The 23588-nt window shown below is 29.7% G+C and overlaps 2 protein-coding genes across 4 annotated transcripts in view; both read right to left on the bottom strand.

Moving 5' to 3' along the window:
• The window catches only part of LOC111636125 (nucleoprotein TPR-like), a 63734-nt gene extending 53152 nt beyond the window's left edge, over window positions 1–10582 (bottom strand). For all 3 annotated transcript variants that reach the window (XM_023381300.1, XM_023381301.1, XM_023381302.1), the window contains exon 1: window positions 10441–10582. In XM_023381300.1, coding sequence (XP_023237068.1) covers window positions 10441–10548 — 108 coding nt within the window. In that variant the 5' untranslated portion in view covers window positions 10549–10582. The remainder of the gene's footprint in view (window positions 1–10440) is intronic.
• Window positions 10583–13994: 3412 nt separating this feature from the next.
• On the bottom strand, window positions 13995–22865 carry LOC111636124 (nucleoprotein TPR-like; the record flags this gene model as incomplete). Its single annotated transcript, XM_023381299.1, has 4 exons — window positions 13995–14150; window positions 14221–14368; window positions 18872–18972; window positions 22677–22865. Coding segments are annotated over 4 exons (594 nt in total), but the record flags the coding sequence as incomplete, so codon positions are not given.
• Between the last annotated feature and the right edge of the window lie 723 nt (window positions 22866–23588).

The following is a 23588-nucleotide window of genomic DNA, read 5'->3' as shown; positions in this document are numbered from 1 at the left end:
ACAGTATTGGAAAACAACACACACAAAATGTACTACGACAGAGCCATAATCACAGATAAAACAATTTACCACAACAGACCAGACATCACACTCATTGACAAACACAATAAAATCACATACATTATAGACATAGCCATTCCAAACACTCACAATGTACAAAACACATGCACTGAAAAAATTAGCAAGTACACAGAACTCACCCAGGAAATAAGTCATCTGTGGAGGATGGATAGGGTGCTTATTGTACCTGTCATTCTCTCCTGTACAGGTGTGATACCACACACACTACACAAAAGCCTGGAAACATTACAAATGAATAGAAATACATGCATCACACTACAGAAGGCCACTATATTGAATACATGCCATATTGTTAGGAAATTCCTGAATACAGACACTGACACACTCATTTAATTTTAGTCTTTGGTTGCTATGCCTTGACTCTGGTCTGGCATAGTACACAGCCACCGGTGTGAACCGAGTATAACCCACTAAATACTGTATGATAATAATAATAATACAAAAATGTAAGATGATTTAAACTAACAATTGTAATCTACATTCAAAATAAAACTATTGAAAGAGTAATAAATATTTCTCTCTTCCTCATAGCAGAATAATTTTAATTGGTTTTGGTTTCAAATATAAGTTTTACAACATCATTCTGTATCAAAATCTAGCTCACTCAAAAAAATAGTGATATTGAATGTAAAATATGCAAGTTTTAATCTATAAATTATAAGATTGAGTTTTGGGTCAAATCCTTAATAAATTAAAATTGAGATAATTTTGGACAAAATTTCAAATTTTGAGAAAGGCATCATACAAACACATTACAAAAATATGTACGGTACCTCTCGTAATTTTCCCAATTCATCTGCCATTAATTTATTTCTGTCTTCAGACTCCTTTAATTTTTCTTCTAATTCTTGACACAATTCTTGAGTCATCGAGGCTTCCTGTTTATTGACTGCAGCAGTTTCTAAGACTTCTACCTTTTTAATTACTTCGTCATACTGACTTTTTAATTCGTCATATTGTGTTTTATATTTCCTTGCAATACGTTTAACCTACAAAAATGTTGAATTTGATTATCATTTATAAATTGGGTTATAGTGCATTGTAAAAGAGCGTACAGTAGACCCCCTATAATACGGTAGATACATTCCATTTTATCTGAATTAGTGTTTTACAATTACTTAAATACATGATTCAATCAAAGCCTGGCATGTGTGCAGTTTAGGGACTACAGCTGTTTGAAAGGTTTTCTTCCATAAAATTAATTGATTATAGATTAATTTGACTCAAAATTTCCAAAACATGTATAATTTTTTGGCAATAATCCATATAAACTATGCTATAAACAAAAAATTGTAGAATTACTTACCAAGTGTGCACCGTTCGACGATGCCATTTCTTAAGCTTGTTTTTGTCAAAGAGCAGCACATCGAACAGCGGGCACGTGTTTCCTGATAAGTTATTTTTCTGTGAAAAATTTGCTGGACTTTGGAGACATCATTAATATAAATATAATTTTTATGACCATTAAATAATAAATGGTTTTTAGTAGGTCCGCTGCTCGTTTAAACTCAACGGTTTGTGCAATATCCACTATTGGTCTAGATTCGACCAATCCTGTCACAACACGAGTCGGCGATGACTTTTTACCATATTATACAAGTTTCTTTTAGCATGTTTATATGAACACGATTGCAATTTTTTGCCATTATATACAAATGCATATTATATGAACCCTTTTTATAGGGGGGTCAACTGTAGTTTATTATTATTAACAGATCTTTAATCTTGAAAAAGTTAATATATAAAATATATATCTATTGACAAAATTATAAAAACACATTTATACTATTTATACTGAAGAAGAATACAAATAAATATTGACAAATGTAATCAAAAACTGACTCAATTTTCTATTTATATATTTTAATTTTAGATTTAAAAAATAGTTATTATATTAAAATTTATATTTAATTCAAATTAACAGATGATAGTAAAGTACATATATGCTTCATATGAAATAAATATATTTTACATGAAATAGAATTATTTATTTATTTTTTTGCTATAAGTCCCTGAAAATTAATACAGTAGAGTCCCAAAAACTCAGCCTAATGTGAACCAAAGGGTGGCCGAGTTTGTGAAAATGCCGGGTTATTGGAAATGGGGTTAAAAAAGAATAAGTACGAGTGTTTCCTCAGAAAATACTGTACTGTACTTGTATGTATTGTTTGGTTGAGAATACAATAGAGAATAAACTGCCCAAATACCCTAAACAAAGGAAAAGTACCTGTACGTACTTTATGAAGGCATAGAGCCTTTACTACATGAAAATAAAAATTAAATGAATACACAGTGTACAGTAATTTACCTGATAAGACAGACCTCAGAAAAATACTTTATGAGGCATAAAGCTATTTATAATGAAAATTAACTAGGGGGTTTTTTTGCCCTGCCAGGGTGTGGCAGAGTTATCCGGACTGCTGGGTTATCAAGTGCCGAGTTTTCGGGACTCTACTGTATTGATAAAAATTGTTGATCAATAAGTATACCAATTTTCATGGATTGTTTGGCATGCCAATCTATCGGGGGCAACCACAACATCAGATATTTCTATATGGTACAAAACCAATGTGCTGGTTTATCCCGGGAAATGCCGGCATATCGGTTTATGTGAGGTTATACATCCCTCTCCAGAGGATGCATAAAAAAAATATGAAACGAGTTACATCACTTGGTGTCTCATAGATGCCAGTTTTTATTCTAAAATTGTGAAACTGTTGGCATTACATCAAAAACTACAATTATATGTTTAATTTCTGTATTTTGTCTTCTTTCTAACAATTTCAAATATAGAAGAATGCAGAACGTGCTTTTTTTATGTTTATATTGTTGTAATTTGATCTAACAATGCAAAATTAAACATACCAAATTTCAGGAATTCATTATAAATTATCACAACTTACAAAATTAACATCTACTTTGTGTGAAATTTCAGAGGAAGATGTTATTTTTTAAGGTCAGAGTAATACTGATAAAATTACTTTCACAGCAGATTGTGTCACTGCAGCCCACACTGACTACCTACTACTACTAAGGTCAATAAGTTGATAATTAATGAAAACTGTAAATGAAAACTATCTTCCTGGTTGTAAGTCTGACTAATTACAATGTTATTATTTTATTGTACTTGGAAGAATGTTTTCTTTAACATTTATTTAACAATTAATTTTATTTTTTAGCCACAGTTTAACAGCATGCCAGTCTCCTAAGTTATATGCAGAATGTTGGTCAGTCCATAAAAATACAGTATGAATTTATTTTATATTTTAACATGTTTTTACATTCTTCTCATTTATGCAATAAAGAGAAAATTTCTTTATAAGTTTTGTCACATATATAAAGAAAGATAATGAGAAATAAAACTGGTATATCTGAGCCAGAATAACTGGAGAAGTTCCTGAAAATCTGACCTGAGTTTAAACTGAGTCCTACAAAGCAGCAGGTCTATATCTTATATTTTTGCTTCCAGTCATCTTAAATTTGATTTACATATGAATTATGTTTCACTTGACTTACACTATATTTAAATTATATTTGAAAAAAACTAATGTAATAATATTTAAACATGATAAATATTGAAGTAGAGGGTAACTTATTTTTTATTTAATATCCAAACATATATACATAAAACAAATTTTTTTAAAGTAATCTTGGAAGTGATGAGTTGACAAATTCACTTAGTCATCATACTAAATAAATGAGACATGAAAAATTGTCTGTCCAGAATAATACCCAAATATATAAATGTAGGACCAATTTTATATTTATATTACTATGTATCTTATATTATAGTGGAAAAGTGATGTCTATAGATCATATTGTAAGAAGCTATAAATATATGTAGCAATATTTGCAATATTCCTAAAATTTGGAGGAAGTTGCATTATTTAACAATCATCTCTATGCCAACCCAAATGTTAAATAAATTGTTAAATTTTCAACTTAGAAACACAGAAAAACCAACAAGGCATATAATAACCATGTTATTGGCATAGGTAATCAGTTATAATGAAAGTATGCTCAGTAGATTCATAATTGAAAGACTACAAAAATGGATTGAGTAAAAACTATAGAAACTGTACAATGAAGAAAAAGCTCAACATATTGCTAGTGAAAAATCATTTACCAAAACAAGAAATGAGAAATAAAAAAAATAATAAAAATATGCAATAATTAAAATTTTTTAAAAATCTGTAATTTTAACTTTCAGTATATACAGTATTTTCTCAATTTTAATGTGTCATTAAATCTAATGCATATCCAATTTTTGAGACATCAAAACCTAAAAAAGTTAGCCTGCAAATGTAATGTGCACCCTATATCAAAAATGCAGCCAGAGAAAATTAAGGCATTTAAACCATAAATTATATATACTGTACAAAAATGAAATTTGCGAAATATCTGGTATCACACTGAAATATCAGTATACGTTCTTCAGTGTAGTGGATAAATCTCTACTTAAACACATCTTTACAGGAGATTTGTCTGCTGGGCAATGTTCACTTGACTTGCCACAGTTGAAAAGACTATCAGACCACTCCAAAACCAAAACTAAAACCCAAGTAGTGGGAGGAATGTATATTGTGACTATACCAATGTTGTAATACACTTTAACTGCCAAGAAGAGTGAAGAGCAAAATGATGCAAACAAAGCTACATAAGTTGACATTGTGCCTGATTGTAATGCACATCCCTATTTTTGAGGCCAGAAAATCCTGAAAAAAATGTGCATTAGAATCAAGAAGACACATTATTGTCATCAAACAAATAATACTGAAAATTTCAATTATTCCTATAATTATATATAAATTATGATAATTATATAATTGATTAGCTACTACAGCCACCAAGTTCTTTTGCACCACCAAATTATCCAGGGGGAAAACCTATGGCAGCCCAGAAATTGTGAATCAACACAAAATTTCTGGATAAGGGGCAAACCTTCAGCTCAAAATTGTATCAAGCTTAGTGTTGCCACCTTTTCAAAATTGCTGACCCGGATGGCAGGTCAGGTTTGTTTGAACAGAAGTTCCTGACGCATGCGCAATGTCATTTTACAATGCAAAGAATAACAGGCATGCCGGTTCTAAATCAGTTACAGTTAGGAACTAGAGACTTGCGTAGGAGTAACATAAGTAACCCTAAAATGAGAAAGAATAGGTACAGATGACTTAGCTTTATTGGATATTGGAGACGTGTACGATCATACATGCAGGAAAAAAAATATCGACAGGTTGTGCACCACACATTGGCATAAACAGACTAACATGGCAGAATTGCAGATGAGTTTCAGTGAGTGTGAGTTCTTTTGCTGTTAAAATAGTGTAAATTTGTAAAAATATTTGCAAGAACTTTGTTTCATTGTAATTTTACAATTTCTATGAAATCCCGGACAAAATTAATAGTTCACTTGGACAGTGAGTCAATTTCCAGACTGTCCAGGTAAAAACCGGATGGGTGGTAACACTAATCAAGCTATATTAATCAGTGTTTATATTTTTATATGTGATTGAAACTAATCTTTTCTGTCAAAGTATGTTTACAAAAATTCTTTCTTTACTTTATTTGAAAAAGATGAATATTTTCATTATAGAGATAAACTCCAAAAAATTCTCTATATTTTTAAATGACATTATTTAATGTTAATTATCACAAGCAATTATTTATTGTGACATCATCACAATACTGGACTACAATTTTTCATCACAATGTTCTCAATACTTTTAGTATTGAGTAAGTGTCTTGCTCCTGTACATCATACTTTTCCTATTAACAATAGAAATGTGCTGGTCATCTATTTAACTTTGTTTGCAGAAAGTTTTTGAATCGAAATAACGTGACTTCTGGTCAAACTGGAAGTTCATATGTAGTTAATCTGTGCCTCTTGTCCCTAAGCATTCCATATCTGGTACTTTCATTTATGTAACTCCATTCTTGAGATTAAGGGACAGACAGACAACAAACAAACAATGGTCGAAATTTATAGGTCTACAATTTTTTCAAATTGCAGCTCAATAAACCAGTTTTAACTCATTCTTGATATTGATAAAGCTGCTAAATATTTTTACAGTTGCAACAAATCAAGCAAGGATTTTTAATCTTCTGTTTGTCAGTAATTTTATAATATATTTTTCCTATCAGATGGTAATTAATACTACTATACATTTTGTTATTTGAAAAAGTTAAACTTTTGACTCTTCAGGAAAAAATGTGTATTGCATGATTTCATCACAATTAAAAAATATTTTCAATAAAAATAAAGTTAATAAAGTTAAAAATAAATTCCATTTTCAGGAAATTACATGTCAGAAATAAAAAGATATATTTGTTATACACATAAAGATATCTTAATAGAACAATAAGATAAGATTTAATACAGAAATGAACCAATGTTTTAAAGCTTTTTTATTAGCATTCAATCAAATACTAAAAAATAGTTGTTAATTTGTAAACACTATTTGATTGCAATCTATAAGCACATAAAGATTAGTATTCTTTTATATTAATGAATGAATAAATTAATTACAATAAAATTTATATTAAAATCATAAGTATACTACATTATTTTGATTAATATTAAATTTAAATAAGAAACTGATCAGAAATATTAAACCTACCTGTAATATAGTCTTTTGTCTGTCAGCACATTCTTTATTAGAATTTTCCAATTGCTGTTTTAATTGCTCAGTTTGAGATTTCTCTTTCACCATTTCAGTTTTTATGTTTTCTATCTCTTTACGGGCATATGTTAAAGATGCATTGACTAGTGACAATTCTGCTTGTTTCTTATGTAATTCTTCAGTCAGTGTAGCAACTTGCTTATGAAGATTTTCATTTTCTTTACTAATGAAAATAAAAATTGAAAAATATAATATATATAGTTTTATAACTATTTACATTAACTCTTACTTAATAATAATCACCTTAATTGTTTGTAATCTTCGGGACCCATTTTATGAGTTTGTTCGAGTAACTGATTGGTTCTGGTCTGCCAACGTTTTACTTCGCTACGAAGGGCAATATTTTCAGCACTCAGAGCGTCTACTTGAGAACTTAATTCTATTTTTAATTCTTTAATTGGTCCCATTTCTTTATCCATTTGTTCTATCTATATAAATAAAAGAAAAATCCAATTAAATTACAAATATTCACAATTTCTTTCTACAATACTTGATATAATTTTAAAAATTTCATTTATTAAAAAATAACTATATTTAAAATGATAATATCAAAAACAATAACTTCACATCTATTTATAGAACTTAAATATATGCAGAAAGAGTAAAAAAAAAAAAAAAAAAGTAAATATCCAACCAAAAACATCTGAGATGTAAAAATATTTTGCCTAGTAAAATTTTATGACAATTTAGGCAACAATCAAAATTTTTCTTAAGAGCTTATCTTTGGTAAAGATAAGCTTGGCACTTGGAGACAGAATGTAGAAAACAATAACATAGTCAAAAATCTTGTGGGTACCACTTCTGAGCATAAAACTTCTCTTTACCAAAGAAAAACTCTTAAGATAAATTTTGATTGTTGTCTAAATTGTCATAAAATTTTATTTGGCAAAATTTTTTTAAATCTCAGATGTTTTTGTTTGGATATCAATTGTCTTTGTTTAATAATTGTATTATTATGTCAAGACATAAGATCAGTTAGAAACTTCTTGAACTTTGATCTATCGACTGAAAGTTTCGCAAGCATCTCACCAATAACCACAAAAGCTTAAGTTTAAAATTTGAGCTTTCTAGACAAAGTAGTTTTTTTCTCTATGAGCATCTGCAGTGCTGGATGAAGAAAAGAAATGAGAAGAAAATACAGCTTTTTTGGCAAATTTTTCACTTTTCAATTGCTTATATTTCAGCAACCGCTTTATATAAAATCTTAAAATTTTGCACACTACATATGAAACAATGAAACATTGTTTCATATGTAGTGTGCAAAATTTTCATTGTATATGTAGTGAAACAATGAAACATTGTTTCATTGTTTCACTACATATACAATGAAAGTAGATGGAATAAAATTGTGACTAACGTTACAATTTTATTCCATCTNATACTAGCTGGCCGTATATTTTTAAATATTTTTAAAAAATTACGTTTTTTTATTGCGATTTCCGACCCCCCTGTCTTAATTAAACGTATATATAATAAAATATATTAATTAAAAAAATTTAAAAACCCATTGGAGGTCGTTTTTAATATCAGAAAGCTACTTTCTGATATTAAAAACGTCATCTCATTATCATCATCGGGGATGAGAGACTTAAAAAAAGACAATTTCAAATGGAAGATCCCTTATGCACTTATCCAGAACCCAAGTAAAAGAAAATATCTCGATGATGATGTCATCGAGTCTCTTATCTTCGATGATGATGATGTCATCATCATCATTGAGGATAAGAGACTTAAAAAACACGATTTCAAAAATTTAATAAATGCCAAAGGATATACTTGCAATTATTTCCAAACAAATAAAAATCGAATAATGTATAAATATTTTTTTGTTTTCAATTCTTCAATTCAGTGAATAAATAGAAGATGGCATAATTTTGCACCACCTTGAAATGGTTGTTTTTACATAATTAATGTTTGGATTAATTGACTTGGATGATACTTGGTGTAAGTCATTAGGAGATAACATTAAATAATTTTGTAAAAATTTGTCCATCTATACTCTAAATAATTCAAGTGTTTTTAAAAAAATTACACTGGTGTAAAATTCTGCTCTACGCTGTATATGAGGGTCATACAGAAAGCAATAATCACTTACATGCAGTGTCTATATAGAGTCGATGACAAATTACTTTATGTAATTGACCAAACTCAGTAGACAGCTGGTAATCAAAATTGTGCATAACAGACCATTTCTACAATTTTGTGATAAACATGTTAAAGATAATTCAACATCCCACTAACTGAGAGATACATTTTGCAATTTGTTTTTAAAATATCAGAAATTAAATGTTTCTAGCATTTTAATAACAAATTCTTGTTGAAATTCACTGCAACTGGTTGAAGTTTATGGCAATGATGTATGAGGTAGCAAGAGAAATTTTTATTTATACAGTAAAACCCTGCCAACTCAGATTTTGTATAACTTAGACAAATTTTTCAAAAAATTGTACAGTAATTTAAAATTTTTTGACAATATAAAAATTATAATTAACAAGTGTTTTTCATATCCAGAAGTCTTTGCAATACCATGCTTTATATTACTGCAGTCAATAAGTTACTAAAGACACTATATTGAACTACTATAAAACTTTTTCCTGTAATAATAAATTCAGCACTATAATCTATTAAAGTTCAGTAAAATTTCTGTATACAGTCAATAATAATAAATTACTGTACTGTATATCCACCTTCTAATTTTCCACATTGTTGGAGAACATACCCTGCTAGCCCAGACTTTCATATACTTGGATACCCTTTTTCCTTATCAGTCCAAGTTAGCAGAGATATACTATAGTTATCTTAATTTAGTTTCAGTTATGAGTTTTGGATATTGAATATATGTTAAACCTCAGCTGCTATCTTAACATTTCCCAACTAGAGTTTAATTTCAATAATAACAACGATATTTAAATTAAATATAGCTATTTAAACTTTATTTCTTTATAAGCAGACAGATAAATAAATAAATTTGAAAATCAAAATATATTTTATCATAATTAATAAAATTAAGAATATCAATACTTTTAACAAATTCTGTTTTTATATTTTTAGGACTTAAGTATATTCAGAATTTATTTACATATCATACATTTTCTTTTTGTTGGTTTTAGCAATTAATTATAAACAATACCAATATTAAATTAACATTTAAGACAACTCTAGTTAAATAAGCATATCTTAAGAAAAGTTAGCTTTGTAAAGCTGAAAACAGTTCTTAATTTAATGTTTAATAATATATAAATATTGTATCTTGAAAATATAATTCTTTTTATTAAATCTCTAACTGCATTATTAATTAATACATTCCACTATACCTTTAAAATGCAGTCTACTTTGGATAGTTCTCTAACGTTTTTGGTCTAATTCATAGACCTTCTTCAGGATTGATGTAAAAAAATTTTAAAAATTTGAACTTTCCCAACGGTAATTCAAACAATGCACGTTCTATAATCTTCAGATATTCGATCGCGCATGTCCATTAGCTATTTATAAAGAAAACGTTAGAGAACTATCCAAAGTAGACTGCATTTTAAAGGTATAGTGGAATGTAATAATTCTTTTTAATTTGTCAGATATTGTTAACTACATTTTATTGAAATAAAAAAAAAAAACATTATTTCTGAATAACAAAACCGAATGGGCTTATTTAATTAAATAAAAGCCAATAATTATACATTACCTTCTGATTCAATTCATCTATTTGCTTTTCTAATTTTTCACAATTCTCTTTGGATGCAGTTAATTCTTTTTCTAATACTGACACTTTAGATTCACTGTGAACTTTCATACTATTAATTTTTTCAAATTCTTCCTCTGAAAATATTTATAAATATAAAAAATATTTTAAGTTAAAATATGAATAATAAATTTTATATTTTATACAGTAAAATTTCATTTTAACAGATTGCTTGGGCTGCCGAAAATCATCCTTGGTTTTGAGAATCTGTTATATCACAAACAATGGACTTCCTGCACATCCAGGAAGATAATAGTTATTTAACCTGCTACATAAAAGAAATACTAGTACTTGAAAACATTCGGTCTCTTGAGATCTCTATTCTATAGAAACATGATGTTATGAGATCGTATATTATGTCGTGCATATGACAAAGATGTTGGAAACTGTATATACTGTAAGCACAGAAAAAGAGGCAAATTACACATGCTTGTTAGCATTTTTGCTTGACTTCATGATTTTTTAAAATAAAAATCGTCCATCTTGGTTTGTTTTGATGGAGCTTTTCTGCTTCTTGAATACAATAACTGCTCAATATTAGCAATGTCATGTACAGTCTATTTGTTTATGGAAGGTCTTCATGACTTAGAGACTCAATGGCATCATTAAATTTTGGCACTACACTTGGATCAGCGTCAGAATGTTCACTAGATGATTTCTCCTCTATTGTATGAGCCTGCTAACTCTCTTCATACAATTCTTCAACTGTACATATCCCAGATCTAACAAGTGCATCATCAAACTCTACAAATTCCTGAAAACATCTAAATATTAACTAAACATTGAAAAAGTGCAAAGTTTACAATAGACGAGGCTAGAAAAAGTCTGTTATTCCAAGTTTCAGTTTGCTAAAAGGAGGTAAAATTACATTAATTTGCAAGACTTGGAAAGAAAATTGTTATTCCATGATCAATTAAAATGAGATTCTACTGTATTATATATAGTGGATTCTCAATCTGTCGTTTTTGGCAGGACTTGGGAAAAACACCACTGATGTGGGAAAATGATCGATATGGGAAATTTATGATGTTGATGTTTTTATTGCTTATCTTATGTGAAATGTGTATTTTTCAGTGATAGGCTTATATGATGGCTTTATGTAATACTAAATGGTGTGGAACATGCACACTGATGTTCGTTTATTCTGAATTTTAAAAAATTCTTAAGAATAATGAAATTTGTTCTATATTCTTTTGGTAAGAATACTTAATGTATTGACTCTTTTATTGCACTTGAAGATGATACCGTGAAAGTGTTTAAAATGTTAGTGAAATTATAAATTTATGTCACTTACGATGTGTTGATTCTCTTGTGGAAAAGAGTTCTGACTTTTCTCATTGTCCAGACAGGATCTCCCCTACCTCAAGAAAATACAGAGTTGCCAACCTTGAGAGAAAATTATCATATCTGCTCCTTGAAATTATCGTATTTCACTTTAAATTATCAAACATCCATCTCAATCTTTATACTTACTCCCTTTATCCATAGAAATATTAACAAGGTTCACCCTATGTCAGAATCTCATAAACTTTTTATCTTTGATCCCTTCTTTACAAGAAAAAAATTTTAGACCCCATTTTACAATGACATTTTCACAACTCTCCCTTACAATATATGATACAAAACAAACCTTTGAATAGGCATAAGCTAAAAATGCATGTTTTTTCATGCAATATCAACACACCAAACATTAACAAATATGTAACACATTCCTTCATATTCTATACTTATTTCATATGCAGACACCTTAGTTTTTCCAAGCTTTTGAAATGTCTAAAATTTTTAGTCCACTCCTCAATGTCTTATGTCAAAAAAGTTTCAGTTCTAGACAGTTCACTAAATGGAAACTGCTTTATAGGTACTACATAAATAATTTTATTACATTTTGTACAAGTATAAGCATAATGGCATTTCAACAGAACATTTATTTTCACAAATTTTCTTTTCATATCAATCTGAGCATTTTATCAGTAGGTCTAAAAGTATAGCAGTTAACAGTCTGGAAAAGTATGACAAAAGTGTGTCTTATAGACAAGAATATAGAGCAGTAGCCAATCTATAAACTTCCAAAAATTTAGTAGCCCTCTGGTGGCTAAAAAAACAAAAATGTCAATGAAAAAGCAATATTTATAAAATGGCACAGTTATGAAATTATCGTACAAAAAACTCTATTATCATACAGATGACAACCTGAGACAACGTGCTAATTTTTACACATGTTGCCAGGCTTTAAGAGGCAATTTCACCAATAAAGGACAATGTTTAGTAAAGCAGGAGACAAAAAGTAGCCAAAAATCACAATAAAAACTGGCTAGCTGTAGTTAAGGGTTTAAGTATTAAATGTGATGTGCTTTTATTTTTAGCATCCTCTATTGTGAGTAAAATGATTGATGTGAAATAACATTTTTCTTTCAGTTAAAATACAGAGCAAACATTGTGAGAACAAAGAATACTAAAAAATTAACATTATATGTATGGGTCTTTATTTGGGACAGATGCAGGAAAACAATAGATTGAGAATTCACTGTATTTATATTTTAATGCTAAAATATAAAACTTGTTTGTATTCAAATTTAAATTTTTACAATATATTTATTTTTGATTACAAAATTCTAATCAAGACAAATGACAATATTTATATATTTTAACTACTCATAGTACTGTGAGAGCCAAACTTAGTGGAATTATTTTGTTTAAATATATTTTTTGTTGAGAGAAAAAATTAAAGAGAGAAAACAAAAACCTACATTTTTAAAGAAAATTAAATTGTTTTCCCACGGACTTATTTCCTGGTTGAAGATGATACATCAAGTGTGTCACCCGGAATCCATGACAGAACATTCAACTATTGGATGGTGATAGAAAAATTCATAATAAGGCCATGGGAAAAACCAATGCAGATCCCTAATAAAAAGAAAGGGGTCGATGAGTTGGACAGAGTCTTCGAGTTATCATTGAACTGTGCGTATGTTGGCTACTGCTTGCTATTCGTCACTNTAATGTATCTAATGAAAGTAGATGGAATAAAATTGTGACTAACGTTACAATTTTATTCCATCTACTTTCATTAGTATCAATCTATTCATCAATCTATTGTTTTTGTAAAAACATTTAATCACATTTATGATAAAAATACTTAATATACATCCATATACCTTTATCCATAATCCATATATCATTAATATACTATCCATATGGCTGGAAATAATTATATCTTTTATAAAACAATTTCCATTATTCAATTTGTGTTTTATTACAAATTTTAAAAGCAAAAGAAAGAAAAGAAATTCAAACTATTTCAACACAAATAAAAAGGAAACATTGTTAGATCTATACAAATACAATACAAAGAGAGGGAAGAAAGGTTATGATTTCTACTAATCATAACAGATTTCTGTCTGCTATTTTTCAAAATAAACAACCATATATTATGAATTAAATATTACTTGTCTTTCTATATTTCTATTAACATAATGATATTTGAAAATTTTTATTAATTAAATAACAAAGAATACCTTATTTTCTAACTCCATCTGAGTTTGCATCAAGCTTTCTTTTTCATTACGAAGTAATCGATTACTTTCGCTCAGAACATTAAACATTTCAATCTTCTTTAACAATTCTGCATGTTTAGCCTCAGTGGAAGCCATTGTCTAAAAACAAAACTTTCTTAGAGTAAAGAACGTACCTAAAATTTCATTCAAAAACTAAATAAATAAATACCTGCTTGTGAGTTTGTTCATCTACTAAGCTTTTTTTAAGTTCATTTACTTCTTTATTCAAATATTCTGTCTGCGCTTTCAGTCTTATATTCTCCGACTGTATTCCTTCATTTTCAGTTATAGCAATTTCCTTTTCTCTTCTCAAAAACCTTTAAATTTAATTTATTTATATGTTTAAATAAAATTTTGATCATTAAAATAAACAATTATTGTATGAATTAAAAAACTGAATTAATTTAACTTTTTCACATAAATTTAATTTATTAAGATCATATTATTATTGGCATGGTACAATGTGTTCACTATAATTGCAAAGTCTTGCAAAACTTTTGGAAATTTTTATAAGCATAGCCATAATTTTTAATTATATTCTACCATATATTGAATTTTTCAATAATTTATACATTTTACAGCATTGGATGTTATTGATTACTGGCAAATACCAGTTTATTAATAATCTGTATCAGGGGTCAACAACTTTTCAGTGGTTTTGTGCTAAACCTAAGTTAGTGGTATTCTGGGTGCCAACATGATTTTACCAATTTTGTTATATATAGTATTGAAATTGGTCCAATTATAATGGACTTCAAAAATTAACAAGTAAAATTTAATTTTTACTAATTTCTATTCAATCAGTGTGTTACTGAAAATCGTTCCACATGCCACATTTGGTACATGTGCCATAGGTTATCGATCCCTGATCTAGATACATATATATATATATATATATATATGAGGATGTTTGTTTGTTCGCTATGCACTCCTAGGCTGTTCGACCAATTTCTACAAAACTTGGCAGTTACATTCACATACTTCTAACTTAAATCGTGTCGTACATCTCACCCCAAATTATTGATTTGATTTCTATATATTGATTAATTTCTGTCTACATTTGATTGCTGGCTTTACATGTAGTGCTATCTATTGTGAAAAAATTAACAAAATAATTAACTAAATATAATTCTTACAAAAAAAGATATAATTTAAAAAAGATATATTATATTCACTTAATTACTGTAACAATGATATAGCATGAAATAGGCATGCCATTACGCCATTATTGCAACAGATAGCACATAGCACTTGCCTACGTGGAGTATAGTAGTGTTTAGCCCCGTACATCATACTTTTCCTGTTGGCGATAGTCTCGTCAGTTATTTATCTAATGCCGTTCAGTGAAATTTTATATTGAAATAACATGACTTGCGGTACAAGTCTAAAGTTCACATACAGTTAATCTGATCATCTTTATCTTACAATTTCCATGTCTGGTCTTGACTTTTATCTATCTAACTCTGTTCTCGAGATTAAGAAAGGACAGAGATGAATGGACAGCAGTGGGAATTTATAGGTCTACAATTTTTTCAAACTGAAGTCCAATAAGTTCCATCTGGTAACCAAATGGATAAAACCACCAAAAACACCGGTAGTTGGTAGTGCGTTCACCTATGGCCAACAAACTGGCCACGTGGACTTTTCTGGTTTTCTTTGCATTAGTAACACTAAAACGGGGCCAGCTTTACATAAAAGTCTTCCCAGAATGCATCCTCCTTTGCAGATCACTCATGCATCACATTGCCATAATCAAATAAATCAAACTAATTCTAATAATATTTCTATAAATGCAATATTTATGAGGCCATACTTAACTACCAGAAAATATGGACATCCCACCCCTCCCCTCATTTCATCTCCCCTTATGAACTCATAAACTCATTGCCCCAAGCTCCTTTCACTGTTGCTGCTTAAGATGTTCTAATGTTCAGCCAAATTAATGTACTGCAATAATTTTAAGGCACAAAATAGAGCTGGAAGTCTTTTTCTGTGCCAATGTTTTTTTCCTATTTATTATCAATGTGACATTACTTTATTCAAAATTTCCTGTAGTTGTAGTCTGTGGTAATATACACTTTATTTATTCATGTGTTGAGTCTTACTGTCAAGTCTGCTTCCAGTATTCTTATGCTACAACTTTCAAAAGTTTCCTTTATTTAGATGTTTTTGCTGAGTTTTAGCTTTTTAACCTGGTTTCAGTTTTTTTTATGGGATCACATAAAAGCACTTATTCTTGCATTTTTACAAGACTTTTTTATTTAAACAAATGTTATATCAAGTCTTTCGGACGTTGAGGTTAGCAACTTTCATCATGTGCAGGGATATCACAACCTGTCTAACACGAATCACTTTTTTAAACATTAATAGTATACCAGTATTAAGTAATAGTTGTTGACCATCCTCTCTGCCAGGAGGAGAACTACTATTACTTTTGGTCAAATTAACTTTGACCTCCATCTGCAACAGTCCCTTCTTCCTGTTGCATCCATCGATATGGTAGCATTCAAACAAAAAACTTACATAATACGAGATTATCAACATGCACAAAATATGATTTAAGTTGTTTTCGAGGGTGAGAGTTTAAACATTCAATGCAGTTTTTGCAAAATTTGATTCACTGGCAGATCACAATTTGATATTCAGATGTAAATGAAAAACAGTTTGTTAGTGCTAACATTAAAAAAATAATATCTTAAATTATTCAAGATATCGTATTTTCAAATGATGTCAACCCGACCAATAAAATTGTGCCGTTTCATACCATCCAAGTATTTGATAAACATGCTAAAATACCCAAATTCTTTATATAGTTTTCATTTTAATATTTGTATAAACATTATTTTATATAAGGGTTTATCACACCAAGTAACCAATCTTCTAACACATTTTAAAAATTCTTTATTCCTCTATTGTACACAATTTAAAGAATTTTTCAAATGTGTCAGATTGGTCACTTGGTATGATAAACCCTTATGTAAGATAACCTTTGTAGTTATGTAAATCAAATACTATAATATAATATAATAAAAGGGTTAAAGTACGAAATAAGTCAATAATCTGTTTGTACTTATTTTTTGCCCAGCCAACACCGGGCTTACCTGCTAATAATTTCATATTTTTAAAATTTACAATTATAAATTGATAAAAATAAATACTAATGAATTATTAATTCAAATAATTCATAATAAAATAGCTGTCATTTATAATAATTTAAAACAGATTTTCTAGTCTAGATAAAATTTAAATAATTTTTTATGAATTTTATTACATAACAACAAAATATCTTTGAGGCAAAGCATAAGAAAAAGCCTCTTCTATGTGGCTTACAGAACTGCATTCTTTCTGAAAATTTGATCAATTGATTTTAATAAATGTTGCAATATTCCACTAATTGTAATGAAGAAACCAAAATTGTAATAAAAAGTGAGGATCCACAACTTACTTTTTAGATAGATCATAATGAGACTGCAGTCACCAAAACAATGTCACACAATGTCTCAAGGTCACTAGCATGTTTTCTATGTGGCTTATAGAATTGAGTTTGTTCTTAAAAATGTAAAAAGAATATGGGAGGGACCTATGTGATCTCTTCTTTTCATTTTTGAGATACTTTGTGGTCAAAGTGACAAATGTCCATACTCCCTGACATGACTGTACTTAATGGATTTTAGGGGGAAACATTGGATGAGCTAACAGAAAATGGGTGTGAAAAATGAACAAAACACAAGAACAAAGCAATTGGTGTCGATTACTTTGCTCTTGGATTGCCTCTCCATGTTGGCAAGTGCAACTACTTCCTCTTCTGTGTCAGCAAATGCAAGGAACAACTTCTCCAGACATGAGAAATGCAAGGATCGCCTCTTTCTTTTTCACTCCACCTCAATTCTATCATGATGCAACAAAGGCACATAATGTCCTAGTAATGCTTTCTATTTTCCACTTAGAAAGTATTAACACATGATATTCTATAAAATATATACCGTATATCTTGGCAGATAAGACAATAGTTGAATCATAAAAAAAAAAGGCCCTGAAAATTCAGGGTCATCTTATAGGACAGATACAAAAAAAAACTAGATTGAAATTTATATAAATTAAAACCATTATAGTAAAATGGACAAACCATAATTATTTACTAGTAGAGAGTAGGGTATGTCCACAAAATAGAATAGACCATACGTTTTTGTGAATAGTCAGTCATTACCCGAATGCCCGGATCAATGTGAATTTTTGCAACAATTGCAAGGCAGTACTGCCAGGTGCAAGAAAATAAAATCTGATGTTCTTTTAAAAAGTTACAAATAGGACATAATTCCGTATACGCTATACAGTGTTGTTATATAGATGATGATCACAGATCTAAACTAAATTCATAGGCTGATAATAGTTTGGGAATTGTCTTATAGGGCAGATATATGCTAAAACTATAAAACTCTGATGAAAATTTATACCTCATCTTATCTTCCAAGATATACAGTAAATAAAAATAACCAGAAAACCTTTGTAATACTTATATATTGAGAATAGAAAAATAACACTTTATATATTTTTTTTATCTACTCTAATATAAGCTATCTTAGCTAATTTAATCACCAACAAATGAATTTATAAAAATGTCCAGCATCTAATATCCATGATCAATATGATAAAATAGGAATAATAAACATGATTATCAATGTCATTACTAATAAATTAATACATTTATGGATAAATCTGAAATTTTTTAAATTAATTAATAAATAAAAATTTATTCATATAAGATAAATAAAACATGTTATATATTTTAATTTCAAATAATTTTATTGCAAGTTTAATACCTGATAACTTCTAGCAACTGCTGAGTACTTTTATTTTCTTCTTCTAATGATGATGAAATATTCCAATCTTTAGATTGCATTACCGACATCTGACGACCCAACTGTCATATTTAATAAAATTTAACTGATTACCTCTTAATTATTTTTATTATACAGTATATATATACATGCAATGACAAAAAAATGAAGCATATTAAAACAAATCTATCATTTTGAAAGTTTACTTGCCTAATTTAAATGAAATAAAGAACTGATAACAATTTTAAAGCAAACAGATATAACAAATATTGGTTTGTTTGGAAAGTTCATAGCAATTTTTAAGAGAAATAAAAGAAACTGTTTTAAAACTAAAAATATACTTTTATTCCATTACATATGATAACTGTTGACATCTATGGGGAGCTTCAGGATACCCTCTTCGTAGAACTTTCCAGTTTTCCCGCGAAAAACTGATCCACATGGTTTTTGCAAGCTTCCAAAGTGTCAAAGTTTTTATCATAAAGGGAATTTTGCAGAGAATGGAACAAATGGTAGTCCGATGGGGCAAGATTGAGTGAGTATGGGGGTGAGGTAACACATCCCAGCCCAGTTCCAATAATTTTTGGCGTGTTCATAAAGATGTGTGCGGTCTGGCATTATCTTAGTGAAACACAATGCCTTTTCTATTGGCCAGTTATGGATGTTTTTCTTTAATTGCCATGTTCAGTTTATCCAATTAAGAACAATACTTATCAGAATCAATTGTTTGATTCTGTGGAAGCAGCTCATAGGACAGGATTCCTTTCCAATCCTACCAGACTGTGAGCATGAACTTCTTTGGATGAAGACTGGCCTCTGGAATTTTTAATGGTGGTTCCTTTTTCTTACCCCATGATTGTTTTCAGCTGATGTTGTTATAAATGATCCACTTTTCATCATCTGTCACTAAATGCTTTAGAAAAGGGTCATTTTCATTTCGTCTTTCAAGAGAATCACAAATGGAGATGTGATGTAGTAAGTTATTTTCTGTTAAGTCGTGAGGTATCCAAATGTCGTAACAATTCACATATCCGAGCTTCTTTAAATGTTGAAATATGGTACTGTTTTATGACTTCACTGTCTACAATTTCTTGAGTTGTATAATGAGAGTTTTCATCCAATAATGCTTTGATCTGGTCCTCTTCAATAACAGGAGGTCTTCCTGAGCAGGGAGCATCTTCAAGGCTGAAATTACCTGCTTTAAATTTTGCAAACCACTTTCGAACAGTTGATTCTCCTACAGCACTCTCACCATAAACATCACATATCTTTTTAGCTGTTTGTACAGCATTTTTTCCTTTACGATAAAAAAAACAAGTGTCAATAATGCACGTTGTTTGCATCCATATTTGCAATGAGACAAATTAAACGATATTTGAATAATCTTAACGGTTTTTTTTGTAACAGACATGTCTCAAGGTCATTTATCATAATATTCATTGGTTTGTACAATTCTTATCATTTTCACATTAATCAATGTCTCAACTGTCAGCTATCAAAAATCACTACAAACTTTCCGAACAACCCAATAGCTATATAAATGGATCATACAGAATGGTATTTAATAAATCTAAATATATGCAGAAATACAACTTGGCATGAAGACAAACAAGATTTGGAAATTGTTCTGTGACAGATCTTCCCAAAGTGTGTTATAACTGCTGTTCAAAATGTTGGAGATTCCAATATAGCTTCAAATGATACCCAAACATATCTCAGACATGTTCAATTGGAGGAAAAGCTGGGGAGAATTTAGGCCAAGGAAAAGTTTGAACATGATGAAAGCACTCTTGAGAAGCACTAGTAGTGTGCTGAACATTGTGCTGCTGGAAAGTTGCCCATCTCAAGCATTCAACAAAAGGCAACACAACAGGTTGCAAAATCTCTCAAATGTATGCCCGTGCCATTAAGGTTTCTCTGATCACTACAAGGGGAGATCATATGTCATAGAAAATTGCTCTCTACACCATAATACCAGGAATTCTGTTTCTCTATAACAGACTGTAGTTTGAATATAATGGTTGTCCAAAAAAGAATATAATGGTTGTCTGTGGTAAGATTGAAATGAGATTCCTCACTAAACACAACATTATTCAATTCTCCTGTCCAAAGTTGTCTACAGTGATACTGTGACTGATAGACATGGATCTGCCAGCCATGGTTCCACTGCAGACAACGTTACCTTTAATTCCTTAAGTCTAGTCAATGGAAGATATCATAAGGGGTAGTAATGAAGGCAGAGTCCTGTCTCCACAAAGCATCTTGTGGAGATGGTTTATACAAAATGTTGTAAATAGAGCAAGATGGTTGAAAGCAAAACTGATTATTCTGGACTTGTCTCATTATCCAACTATTCTCTGTAGCAGTTTTCCTGGGCCTACTAGATTCTTTTCAGAATTTGTCATTGCCCTCTTGTACTGCTATTCTTTGGAGCAAGCTAACCTCTCACATTTCAATGACACAATCTCTCTCAAAGTAACTTAAGTAGTAATAGGGAACTTGAGTATGTCTTCAAGACATTATCACTGGCAAACTACCCAGCTTATACAGATAAATACAGTCAGAATGTCATATTAAGTGTCTGATGACCTTTATATAGAGAATGTTATGGAAAATTTTAATTTTAATGATCTGACCATTCATTGCTGGTAAAAATTTCCATGTATAATTAGAATGTATTTGCATACTGAAATTGAAAGTTCTACATATATTTTAACAACTGCTTTGATTTTTATGTCAAAGAGTGTATATATAAGATTATTAGAATAAAACGTTAAGAAATAAATAATAAATTATAGAACTTTATAAATAAAAAACTATATTTCAGAATCTATTAAAAATTCAAAGCTGAACAAAACATAATGAAAAAGAAATCAGAGTACAGTCGATCCCCCATAACGCGGGTTCATATAATGCAGATTCGTATATTGCGTCAAAAAATTGCGACCGTATTCGTATAAAGATGCTAAAAGAGACTCGTAAAATGTGGTAAAATGTCATCGCCGACTTGTGTCGCGACAGGATTGGTCAAATCTGGACCAATAGTGGATGAGCAGCCAAACTACTTACACGCTATGGAGAGTTTAGGTGGGAAAGTTGAGTTTACTATTGTCTGTACAGTATATAAATTAGGTACAGTAAGTCTAATACAGTACTGTAATTTTATACATTTCTTGTGAAAAAAACATTTCTTATTCAATGGCCATAAAAATCATTTCTATTAATTAATGATGTCTCCAAAGTTCAGCAAATTTTTCGCAGAAAAATAATTTATCAGGAAAAATATGTGCCTCCGTTCGATGCACCGCTCCACAACAAAAACAAGCTTAAGCAATGGCGTCGTCAAACAGTGCACACTCGATAAGTAATCCTACAATTTTTTGTTTATAGCATAGTTTATATGGATTATTACCAAAAAATTATACGTATTTTGGAAATGTTGAGTCAAATTAGTCTAGAATCGATTAATTTTATGGAAGAAAACCTTTCAAACAGCCGTAGTCCGTAAACTGCATACGTGCTGGGCTGTGATTGGCTCGTGTATTTAAGGACTCGTAAAAAATGAATTTCAGAAAGAACAGAATGTATCTACCGTGTTACGGGGGGGGTCGACTGTACATTCATTTTCTAGTAAAATATTAGCAAAGAGTACTTCAGAATTTAAATTATTTGAAGTCCTAATTCACTGATGTAGATAAAATTTAATCACAATAATTTTAAATTTTATACAAAGACCAAACATTATAATACTATATTCTAATAAATTTTAAATGACTGTCATAAATACCAGCTCTAGCTGATTTAATAATGTAGTATTATTGTTGTTAAGATCTTCACATTTCTTTTTAATTGCTTCTATTTCATTTTGAAACATCTTTTCTCTCTTTTCCCATGCTACTTTATTTTCGGTGAAGGTCTGTTCTAATTGCTGTGATTTTGCTTCGGCATTTTCGACTTGAGATTTAAATAAAACAAGCTAAAAGAAAAAATATTTAATGCAACTAAAATATTTTTTAATGATAAGATTAGAACAAAATTATTTTAAAGGNGCATAACTACAAACATCCAAAAAATAAATAAAACAATATTAATTTATTAATAAAAAATATAAACATAAATATAGTAGACCCCCTATAAAATGGGTTGATATAATATGGATTCATATATAACGGTAAAAAAATTGCGATCATATTTGTATAAACACGCTAAAAGAGACTCATATGATACGGTACGACGTCATCGCCAACTTGTGTCGCAACAGGATTGGTCAAATCTAGACCTATAGCGGATATTGCACAAACCGTTGAGTTTAAACGAGCAGCGGACCTACTAAAAATCATTTATTATTTAACGGTCATAAAAATTATATTTATATTAATGATGTCTCCAAAGTTCAGCAAATTTTTCACAGAAAAATAATTTATCAGGAAACATGCGCGCCCCTGTTTGATGCACTGCCTCACGACGAAAACAAGCTTAAGCAATGGCGTCGTCGAACAGTGCACACTTGGTAAGTAATCCTACAATTTTTTGTTTATGGCATAGTTTATATGGATTATTACCAAAAACTTATACATGTTTTGGAAATGTTGAGTCAAATTAGTCTAGAATCGATTAATTTTACAGAAGAAAACCTTTCAAACAGCCGTAGTCCATAAACTGCACATGTGCTGGGCTGTGATTGGCTCATGTATTTAAG

Source organism: Centruroides sculpturatus, unplaced genomic scaffold, assembly GCF_000671375.1.
Source record: "Centruroides sculpturatus isolate CEXI.00-Female unplaced genomic scaffold, Cexi_2.0 scaffold991, whole genome shotgun sequence".
In the NCBI taxonomy this organism is placed as follows: domain Eukaryota; kingdom Metazoa; phylum Arthropoda; class Arachnida; order Scorpiones; family Buthidae; genus Centruroides; species Centruroides sculpturatus.
The sequence above is the reverse complement of the archived record's forward strand: the minus strand, read 5'-3'. Positions and strand labels throughout refer to the sequence as shown.